The 11,833-nt window shown below is 37.0% G+C and overlaps 1 protein-coding gene across 1 annotated transcript; it reads left to right on the top strand.

Moving 5' to 3' along the window:
* Positions 1-727: 727 nt before the first annotated feature.
* On the top strand, positions 728-4,795 carry LOC107785131 (protein WHAT'S THIS FACTOR 1 homolog, chloroplastic). The gene is made up of 2 exons (XM_016606356.2): positions 728-2,485; positions 4,045-4,795. The coding sequence occupies exon 1, from the start codon at positions 911-913 to the stop codon at positions 2,174-2,176; it is 1,266 nt and encodes a 421-aa protein (XP_016461842.1). The 5' UTR covers positions 728-910; the 3' UTR covers positions 2,177-2,485; positions 4,045-4,795.
* The last annotated feature ends 7,038 nt before the right edge of the window (positions 4,796-11,833 follow it).

Raw genomic sequence — 11,833 nt, 5'->3', positions numbered from 1 at the left:
CAACAAATATGGAATGAAGAGAAAGTTAGGAAATATATTTTGGTAAAAGTATTTTGTGAATTAGAAAATATTATTAAAGATAAATTAGTAAAAATCTTGGTCAAACTAAAATTGCTTATAAGCTGAAAAGCCATAAGTTGGGGTGACTAGCTTATGACTTATGACTGATTTTAACTTTTAAACAGTGGCTTATAAATGTTACCAAACATATAGATGAATCAAAAAATACTTATAAATCAGTTTGACCAGAGTATAAGCTTAGCCAAACATCCTATAAACTTGGGTTGTGTCTTATAGCTTGTTTGGATGGTTGTTACACATCGTTTCGTAATGTATTGTATTGTACTGTACTGTATTTTTTGATAAATACAATGTTTGGATAGATTGTATGTTGTTGTTTCATGATATCATGCTCCAACAATATGAATAATAAATTTGCAATATTATAAAGAAAAATTATGATTCGGGGTAAATTTATTATATAAAAAATTAGGGTAAATGATAAAATAAAATTATTTAATAAGAGTGAAGGATGAGATGAGAGAAAACGACAAGATAACGACACAACCACACCAAATCGGTCGTTACATAAAGTGACACATTTCGTCGTTACGTAACGACGGATTTAACGATACAATACAATAAATTTAAGTAACAACCAAAACAAACATCGTATTTAGAGTAACAATACCATATAATACAAAACGTAACGCCCATCCAAACAAGCTGTTCCGTTGACGGCAGTCTTGGTAGCCAGCATCAAGATCAACGCATTATATGACCAAGCCCAAATCAAACCCGTTCAGTTGGAACACTCGGGTCCCGGAATTTCACCAAAACCCTAAACCCTGGAATCTGGAATCCAAAGCAATTCCTATTCCACAATTACACCAAAACCCTAAACCCAGGTATGCAACTCGCAAACCGGCTTGTCTATTTACTCGGAAGCTCAAATCGGAAACCCCATGAATTTAGGGGTTTCACGCAATTCACAGCATCAATCTCAAGCCTTAAAGTAGCATGGCGCAAGGACTCAAAGCTAGACCAAGCAATCGAAAACGACAAAAAATGGAAGCATTGCGCAAGAGTTGTTAAAGAAGTGCTAAACGAACCGGGTCAGGTAATTCCTCTTCACTATTTGGAGAAACGACGCGAAAGATTGCGGTTGCCCGTAAAAATCAAAACTTTTCTTTATTTGAACCCCGGGTTATTCGATACTTACATGGATCGGGTCAGGCCTAAATCCGATCCGGTCACGTTCATTCGGGCAAGCGATAGATTAAGGCAATTCTTGGAAGAGGAGAGTAGGATTTATATAAAAAATGAAAACTTTTTGGTTTCTAAGTTGTGCAAACTTCTAATGATGTCTAAGGATAATGTTGTAAGTGCAGATAAATTAGTACAGGTGAAGAGGGAATTCGGGTTCCCGAATGATTTTTTGGTAAATTTGGTGCCAAAATATCCGGAATATTTTAACTTAATTGGTGAACCTGGGGAGGGAAAATCATTTTTACAATTGGTTACATGGAACCCGGAGTTTGCGAAGTCGGTGATTGAGCTAAGAGCTGAGGAAGAATCAAGGTTAACAGGGATCAGATCTAGGCCAGCATTTAACTGGAAACTTCCTCCGGGCTTTTTCATTAGGAAGGAAGTGAGAGAGTGGATTCGAGATTGGATAGAGCTTCCTTATATATCACCCTACAATGATGCATCACATTTGGATCAATCTTCACGAGAGATGGAGAAGAGGACTGTGGGGGTTTTCCACGAGTTGCTATCGCTTTCTATTTATAAGAGGGTTCCTATCGACATTTTGGGGAAGTTTAGTGACGAATGTAGGTTCTCAAACGCATTCTCGAATGTATTTACTAGGCATTCGGGGATATTTTATATGTCGTTGAAGTGTGGGATTAAAACTGCAATGCTTAGGGAAGCATACAAGGATAGTGAGCTGATTGATCTAGACCCACTTCTCGAGATTAAAGACAAATTTCTCGAGTTACTTGCTGAGGGCCACAAGCAGAAAGCTGAGCGATTGAGATTGCAAAGAGAGATGGTTCAGAAGGACATGAAAATGATGGCGGTTAGCAATAATGGACTAGACTATCATAAATATGAGGAGGAGCTTCTGGACGAGGAGGAAGATGCCGAGCTGTCAACACTAACATCATCTTGAAAGTGAAGTTGGGTGTCAATACAAAATGGCTAGTGATGTTAGAACAAAGGAGTCTTCATTTCCTGGATCTCAGTGAGGGAATATTCATTTTGAGGATGCTACATTTCAGAGAGGATTTCTTCTGACAAAAGAAACCAAAAGATGATGTTCATATGATTCAGTTGTTTGTACCAACTTGTTCTTTTTCTCTGCAAACTTCTACTTCCCTCAGAGCAAGGGTTACATCACTTTGGGTTTCAGCACATGCTTCTGCAAATTCTTGTTTTCTTTGTGACTTTGACTAGCAAAGCAGAGAGTTGAGAGTTCCAGGTAATTATTCACTGCTCATTGCAACTTGCAAATTAGCAGAGCACTTACGATTTTAGTAGACACTGTTTTTGCAAAGCAGCTGCGTCTTTTCAAAAATTTTGGGACAAGATATTATTGTTGAGAAACCCATCTTCACAATTTTGGATGGACATTCTTAGTTTAAAAATTAATTGCTTCATATGAGAATTTAAGTTCAACCTGAATATCTCCTTTTCTTTCTGAAAAGGAGTTCAAGCTGACAATCTATTCTCGACATATTTTGAGACCAACAGAGTCTTAATTTTTATAAACCTTCTTTGGCATGCATCTCTCACTTTCCCCACACTCCCATACCCTGATGTCTCTTGTTTCTACTCTTCTTTGTTCCCCTTCCATTATCTAAGGGCTGTAAGAGTTGCTGATATGATGGTTTTGAATGAAATGATGAGAACTTAACGATCTTTCTTCTTATGCCCTATAACGGAGGATAATCCTGCCTTATCCGTCGGTTACATTTTTTTCCTTCTTATTGTTAAGGTATCCTCCATTTACTATTAAGCCAATAATCATTTCAGGACTTCCTGATTTTAGCAAGTTTCGTTCCTGGTGCCTATAAAGCTTCATTAAATGACAAATCTTATCCACCAAAATATGGCAGATGAAGTTGGATATGAGTCCTATGTACAACAACAATTGCGCCTCAGTTTCAAACAAAGTTGGGGTCAGCAATATGGATCCTCACTTTTCTTTTTAAGCTCAACTCATATCATCGTCATTACCAAAATAAACATAAGTTATAAATAAGTTACATATTATATAGATAAAGTAATAATAATAATAATAATAATAATAATAATAATAATAATAATAATAATAATAATAATAATAATAATAAAAGTTCTATATCAAGTCTAAGACCTATTCCTAGGTAGTAAGTATCACATATATGGATCCTTTTCTTCTATTGTGCCCTATCTTTAGCTAAGTCTGCATTGATTCAAAGGATTAGTAGGTCTTTCGGGACAACTTCCTTTCATGTGATTTTAGGTCTACCTCGTCCCTCAACAATTGTTACTTTCATCTTGTTCGTCATGCATGGTTCGGTGAATAGTTGCAAACAGTTGAGAGCACCTATGAAACTTACGATATAGCTCCTGAACTAAGATTTCATGTCTCCGCATCTTAAAAGAATGGTCCAATGCCAATCGCTCAAGGGATTGCTTTCTATGCGTAAAACACCCTGAAAACAATAAATTGACATCAACAACAACAAACTCAGTGCATTTCCACAAGTGGGGTTTGGGGAGGGTAGTTAGTAACTTAGTACGCAACCTTACCCCTACCTTATGCAAGTAGAGAGGTTGTTTCCGATAGACCCTTGGCTCAAGATCCTGAAAGCAGCAAACTATCCCCCAAAAAGGATAATGACTGACAAGATTGGTCACCAGCAGGAAGAATTCCAGTGGAAAGGAGGCAATATCCAGCTTGTAGCCAGCGATTTGGTTTGGTCTTAATGCAACAAGTTAGAAGTTTCAAATATTATACAGAAGAAACTGATTGAATGCATTTTCCTCTTGCAGGCATCTTTAGTTCAATGTCGATAGCTGCATTAGAAGGGAGATTTGAGCATCAAGGATGAAGAATTCATAATAAATTCGAGTAATATGGATTATGCTATTCTGTGGTCGGCCTGCAATTATAGCGTGCCTTGTAAACAAGGTGTCAGCCTCGCATAAACTCAGTTCATATTGAGAGATGATGACTACCAAACACCAATCCTGGAAGTGGAGCTAATCTGATGTGATAAAATCATTGATCATACCAAATTAGCAAAATTGCTGAAGATTGCAGTTTCTCAATAATACTTGCACTTGTGGACTGCTCCATTGGGTATGACAGGGGAGCACATGCTAATTATCTAGCCAATTGGTGATTGAACAGATGAAAGAGGTGGACAATACGATGACCGGACAATAGTTATGTTTCGTGGAGCAAGGGACGTGGTTAGAAACTTATGGGCCTAATGATAACTGCAGGGGATGTTTAGTGTGATGTAAATTTTCAGTATAAGCATCATGCAGACCGAGAACAGGCTACAGATGCTAATTTCTTTGTAAGATAAGTCTGGTGCAATGGAGTTAATCATGATCAGTATATATTCATTTTCCTTTCCTGAAATTCTGAGCACCTTCCCTTATGCCAAAAAAAAGAAGGTAAGGGACAGTGAAATGGTATAGTTTGTACTTTGTACTAATCTTTGACACTACTGTGACTTTGTTCACTCTAGTTTGGTTAATATTCGGATCTCCCTCTATTTGGGATTGAGGCGTATTCGTTGTTGTTTGTTGTAGTTATTGAGATCTCCGTCTAAACTTTTCCTTTGTGAGGATAATATGCACTGGTTGGATTTCCTGGCATCATCATAGCTACCAGAAACTATCTCATATTTTTGCTTCCAAGTTCTTTAAAGTAGAGTAATATTTTGTGATCTCAAATTGTTAGAGGAGTTCCAATTTGTAATTTAACTTCGTAAAGATATTGTTTAGGGCTGGACTTAGCTGCAGTTACCTCTTGGTATTGGAAGTATATTATGCTTATAGGAACTCCTTGAACCTGCTATACATCATTTTCTTGTTCTTTTCCAAATTTTTGTCCATAATTTTTTGCAACAACTAGCCAAGCTTATATATATTTAGGGGTTTACCGATGGTTTGCAGCACACATTTGTACCTCAGCAATGTTGACCTACGTTGGGTCTGTGCAGGAAATAAAGTCATGTTTGTATAATCAACGCTTTGTATCACAAGGCTTAAATAAGTGAGTTTAATTCTCGCTCTCCCCCGTCCCCTTCCTTGATCCCAATGTAATAGAAATTCTGATTGTTTTAAATCCCAATATGTAACAGGTCATCACTTATTTTAAAACGAAATTTTCGTGTTCTGAGGCCTTGAAAACCTCATTTAGAGCCACCTCGATGAGCGTGCGCAATCCGGGCGCGTAGTCGGAAAGCTTAAATATGATAATATGTGAAAAATGTTAAGTTTTGATTATAAAATGAGCTAATTTGACTCCGGTCAACGTTTTGGGTAAATAGACCCGAACTCGTGATTTGACGGTCTCGGAGGGTCCGTAGGAAAATATGGGACTCAGGCGTAAGCCCGGAATCGAATTCCGAGGTCCAAGCCCGAGAAACGAATTTTTAAAGAAAATTATTTTCTGGAATTGTTTAAAGAAATTTGAAATGAAATTGATTAGAACATGATGTGTCGAGCCCGTATTTTGGTTCCGACGCCCGGTACGGGTCTTATATATGATTTAAGACATTTCTGTGGAATTTGGTGAAAAACGGATGTCACATGACGTGATTCGGACTTAAATTTCAAAATTTATGTTTACAGAAGTTTTGAGAAAAATTCATTGATCTCGAGATTTAATTTGATGTTCATGAGGTTATTTTGATGATTTGATTACACGAGTAAGTCCATATGATGTTTTTGAGTTAGTATGACATTTGGTTTGGAGCCCCGAGGGCTCGAGTGAGTTTCGGGATGTTTTTACACTTAGGAAAAAGTTGTAGATTTAGAGAAGTTGCAGGTCTCTGAAGCCAGGTCTCGCGGTCCACGGTGGAAGCTTCACGGCCGCGGTGGGGACTCCGCGACAGCAGTGAGCAAGGCCAAGCCTTCGCGGCCGCGCTCGATTTCTTGCGGTCCGCGGTGGAGCTCCGCGGTCGCAGTCTTTTTATGTTGTCCACGGAGAGGGTGTGAGAGGAGTATATTTAAACGGACTTTTCAGTTATTTTTCATTTTTTAAAAACCCCAAAAACATAGAAGGCGATTTTTCAAACAACCTTTCTTCTCCAAATCAATTGTAAGTCATTTTTTTACTAGTTTTCTTCAATCATTAACATATTTTAACATGATTTCAACTTAAAATCAAAGATTTTCATGGGGGAAATTGGGTGTTTTGGGTAGAACCTAGGTTTTCTTCAAAAATTGGGGATTTGAACCTCGATTTGAGATCCGAACAAATCTTATATAATGGTTCGTGGGGGAATGGGTAATCGGGTTTTGGTTCGAACCTCGGGTTTTGACCATGTGGGCCCGGGGGCGATTTTTGACTTTTTGGGTAAAACTTTGGAAAACTCATTTTCATGCATTGAGATTGATTCATTTAGCGTTTATTGATGTAATTAAGTAATTTGTGACTAGATACGAGCGAATTGGCGGTGGAATCAAGGGGTAAAGCTATAATTGAACCTTGAGTTGCGTTCGTGACATCGAGGTAAGTGTTTGGTCTAACCCTAGCTTGAGGGATTAGGAGTTGTGTCCTATTTGCTATTTGTTTCTTGTCGAGTACGATGCATAGGCATGGTGACGAGTATCTATGCGTTGGTGTCAAGCATGACCGTGAGTCTTATCTTATGATTTTTATGATCTCGTTGTATTATTCGTGCCTTGGTGAAGATTTCTATTTGTTGTGTAAAGTTGTGGAAAGAGTTGTGACCTATGAACATTGAGGAGCGTTGACTCCAGTTGTATAACGAATTGTGAAAGTATAAGTGATAATCGAAACTCTAGAGCATTGGCTCGAGTTGTGAAGTGAATTGTGAAGTAAAAGTGAGAAAGAGAAGAGATCATTATGTTGCCCCCTTGCCGGGCTATTGTTGAGTTGAAGTTCCCTTGCATTGTGTTCTTAATTGATATTATGGACGCTTAGGTTGGTGATTCTTCATGTTAGGTGTTGTAACAAGTTTGGTTATAGCTGGGTAGTTAGGTGTTGTAACAAGTTTAGTTATAGTTGAGATAGTTAGATATTGAACTAGTTGAGTTATAGTTGAGATAGTTAGATGTTGGAACAAGTTTGGTTATGGCTGTTTCTCCCTTGCCGGGACGTATATACTTGTACTGTTGAGTTCCCTTGCCGGGATAGTGTAGTCTATTGTTGATCCCTTGTCGGGACGGTTAACTATGATTATTGTTGACTGTATATTAGATCGGGTTGCACGCCGCAACAGATATTATATTGGATTGGGTTGCACGCCGCAACAGATATTATATTGGATCGGGTTGCACGCCGCAACAGATGTTATATTGGATCGGGTTGCACGCCGCAACAGTTATTTATGTGGATCGGGTTGCACGCCGCAACAATGTTAAATGATAAGGGATCGGGTTGCGCGCCGCAACAATATTGTCATTGTATTGATTGTAGACATCGAGTGTTCTTTCATACTTTATTAAGTTTCTGATAGAATTGATATGTTTCCCCGAAGCAAGTTTCCCCCTCCCTTTTAAACTGTTATTACCTGTTTATATTTCTGCTGTATATTATATAACTGCACAGGTTTATCTGGAGTCTGGTCCTAGCCTCGTCACTACCTCGCCGGGGTTAGACCAGACACTTACCAGCACATGAGGTCGGTTGTGCTGATACTACACTCTGCACTATGTGCAGATACAGGAGCGACACTTGATCAGTAGCAGTAGGGGAGCCAGCCTTCAGTCCACCGAGATACCGAGGTAGTCTTGCAGGCGTCCGCAAGCCCGACGTCTCCTCTATCTTTTATTATGTTCTGTTATCTCTTGTATCCGAAACAGACAGTGCTTATTTCTTTCAAACAGTTGTGTGTAGTGATCTTAGTAGTCCGTGGATATTGTGACACCAGTTTCTAGGTAGAGGCATGTGCTGACTTTCGAAATATTTTGGTTTTATATTTATTTAAGATTTTCGCTTAAATCTTGCATTCTGCTGTCATTTAGATGTTTATCACTTATTAATATAAGTTGTAAGAAGGATTAAAACAGAAGAGTTAAAGATTTCTAAGTTCGTGACTTGCCTAGCTTCTACGAGTAGGTGCCATCACGACTCCCGAGGGTGGGAATTCCGGGTCGTGACATGAGCACTCTTAGAAGTAAAACCCAGGCCCTTCTGATTGTGAATGATAAATCCTATAGTTTGCTTGTATTTATGTTTTTCAACTGGTACTGTTTTTTGTTTAATTCCTTGTATTATATGCTTTTGCTGATTCATAGAGATCTCCAATTTGGAACAATAAGTCTCTAGAGTAACAAGCTGGCAGCTGCCAATAACTTTGGAATAAAAGGAAGAAAATCAGAAACATTGAATGGGATAAATAGTCTGCTAATCCCATCTCCTCCCTCAACAGGTGATAAAAATGAGTACTTATTGTAAGCGCTTGAATTTTTAGTACTTCTATTTATTTATTTATTTATTTATTTATGTTTGTAACAGTTAGGAAGCTTTCAGTTGTCTCAATTTTGTATTGAGAAAAAGAAGCAGCATTCACACAAAAAGAGAGGCTTTCTCAACCATGGACCTAATATGCTCTACTATAAGGTACATACCAACATTCACCCTTTTCTCTTTTTCAAATTTTTTTGGCCGATGAAACCTAAAAATCAGTACCTAATTTGAATAACATGCAAAGCTTGTGAACGCAGGGTTATAGTTTATATAAGTAAAAGATAGATTGGTGGCAGGTAGGTACTTCTACTTACTACTTATTACTGAGGATATAACAAAGACCTTGAAAGCTGCTTTTTCAAGCGTCAGGTAGCAGAACGCTTTGTCAATCGGGGAGATGGACATACACAACCTACCAAAGATAGTATTGATTGTGGTTTTCCTAGTGCTGCTGCACCCAAGTGGATCAAGAAGCCAATGGGTACTTCAGCCACCTATTGTCACTCGTCCGCTTTGTGCCTCTCAATTTACACTTGTGAATCATGCATGTTCATTGCTTCCATACACTCCAGGGCCTCCACCATCTCCACCATCACCTCCTCCACCACCGCCGTCACCTCCTTCTCCTCCAGAGAGAAGACACAGACACAAGCATGGACGACACCACGTTCATAAGGAAACTCCTGTAGAAGAGGAGTGCTGTAGGTGGATGAAACAAGTCGATAGTGAATGTGTCTGTGATCTGCTGGTTCACTTGCCTCCTTTCCTTTCTAGGCCTGTACACCAGTATAATGTTGTGGTTGATTCATCTTGCAATGTTACTTTCGAGTGCGGTTCGAGGATAAAGTTTGAAACTCAAATGTTACCCCAGTTTCCCTGATGCCCCCCATCTCACAATAACCTTTCACAGGAATTATGGTATACTGGTGTTTGTTTATCTTTGTTAACTATAGCTTCTTGAAATTGAAAAAAAAAAAGAAAAAAAGGAAAGATAGATAAGTAATAGTGACCTATTTAGTTTTAATGCTGATGAAAGTCTTAATGTGTAGTTGAACTAAAGAAATAAAGTGATGTAGTATCTGTTTCCATCAATTATGTGCTAACCTTTTAACTTCTGTGTTTTTCTTCAAATATGTAAGACTTAAAGCTTTTCTTGGTCCTTCTTTGCTAACATTGAGAACAATGAACCCAGATTAAGAAAGCATTTATTGGTATTTTTACCTATCCTTTTTACGTGGAGGTAGAACTAGAATGGTTTTGTCGGTTTAACTTTAACACATTATTAAGGAAATTAACACTAATACATATAATAAGATAACAATTATTCTAAAAAGCTGCCATTCTCTTTTATATATACAATAAATAAAACATGAAAAGCCGCCATTCTCTTTGGCCTTACTACATCTGGCGCCCAAATAAAGGGTAAAAATTAGCTTTTGCCAAGTCAACCATATATATATATACCCTCCCTCCGTTTCAGTTTATGTGAACTCATTTGACTGGACACAGAGTTTAAGAAAAGAGAGAAGACTTTTGAACTTGTGGTGTAAAATGAAGCACATATATTTTATGTGGCTATAAATCATTGCATAAAGGTAAATTGTTTCCAAATAGGGAAATGAGTCATTCTTTTTGGCACGGACTAAAAAAGAAATAGATTCACATAAATTGAAACGGAGAGAGTATATATTAACGTTTATCGACTCTATTCTTTAAATAAATGATCAAATATCATATAGGCCAACATAGCCACTACTAACTTTGATGGGACTTGTGCTCTTTGTAAAGAAGTATTAGAAAAATTAAGAAGATGATTGTTAAGGCCTCAAATTAAACAGGAGCATATGAGATCGTGTAACTTCATTCACTATCCACAAATAGCACACATGAGGAATAAAGTAGAGTTTGACTAATGGAGTATCATAGTATAGCCAAAAAAGCGACTTCGAATGGAATTACATGCTGATTATGATTGATTTGATTGACTTGAGTTTATTTCCAGCTTATTTTTTCCATTCAAGTACATCATTAAGAGTCCGGAATCAAAAGTGTGGTCTTTTTTTACTCAAAGAACAAAAATAGGCGAAAAATCAACTGATGAACAATTTATAACGCATGGGTTGAATGCGGTATACCTTAACGGCAAGTTTGTCCATTAAACTATAGCGCGTGCAACTCATGCGCTATATTTGAAATTCAAATGTTGGTCAAATTATAAGTATATCACATATACGGGATGCGCTATACTTGAAGTTGAAAATATGCTCTATACCTATATAATAAATGGCCCAGCCTTCTTCCTCGACATTACGCACAAAGCGCCCCCCTCCCCCATTTTTAAAGCATAAATTTCTATTGGAGTCCACCCGTCTCCCAAAAATCGTGTCCCCTTAGTATTTTAGCGAGCTAAAACGAGGTATTCCGAGAATTCATGTATATAAATTACTAATTAGATGTTTTTACTGTGTTGTATACTTTTTGTGATCGTTTTCTTATATAAGTATTTTTTGTTTTTTATCCGGATTAGTTTATTAAAATTATATATTTTATTTTGTTGAATAATTAGTGTTATATGTGACTTTATTGTTGTACATATAACAATATGCGACTTTGTTATTGTTTAGTACCCTTTAGTGTTATGTTGTACCTTTAATTGATATGTAGTACGCTTTAGCGTAGTAATACTGATAATAAATTTTAATTTATAGTAGTTGACTTTGTTTATGACTATTTAGAGTAGTGTGACTTTAGTGCTCTTTAGGATTCTTTAGTCTAGAATAAAAACTATGTGCCCTCATTAACTAACTCGCTAGAGTACTCAATTATAGATTTAATATATTAGTAGATAATTATCAAATATTAGATATGAATCATAAAATAATTAGTCGACATTACGAAAGAGATGCTGCCATAGTTTTGGGCAAAATATAAAAGTTAACAAACAAATCGTTACGAATGAAATAAATTTAATATTATTTACTATTAAGTTTGTAGTATTTTTTATATGAATAATTATTAGATAATTAGTTATGAAAATTTAATATTTAATTATGTTATAACCTAAAAATCTGAAAAAAGATGAGAGTTCAAACAAAACACTGTAGAATTTTAGTCAAAAACTAGTAAATTTACACGCGCTTCGCGCGGTCAATCATTCAAAAAGTT

This window comes from Nicotiana tabacum, chromosome 22 (assembly GCF_000715075.1).
Source record: "Nicotiana tabacum cultivar K326 chromosome 22, ASM71507v2, whole genome shotgun sequence".
Classification (NCBI taxonomy): domain Eukaryota; kingdom Viridiplantae; phylum Streptophyta; class Magnoliopsida; order Solanales; family Solanaceae; genus Nicotiana; species Nicotiana tabacum.
Note: the sequence above shows the minus strand (reverse complement) of the source record. Positions and strands in the feature narration are given on the sequence as shown.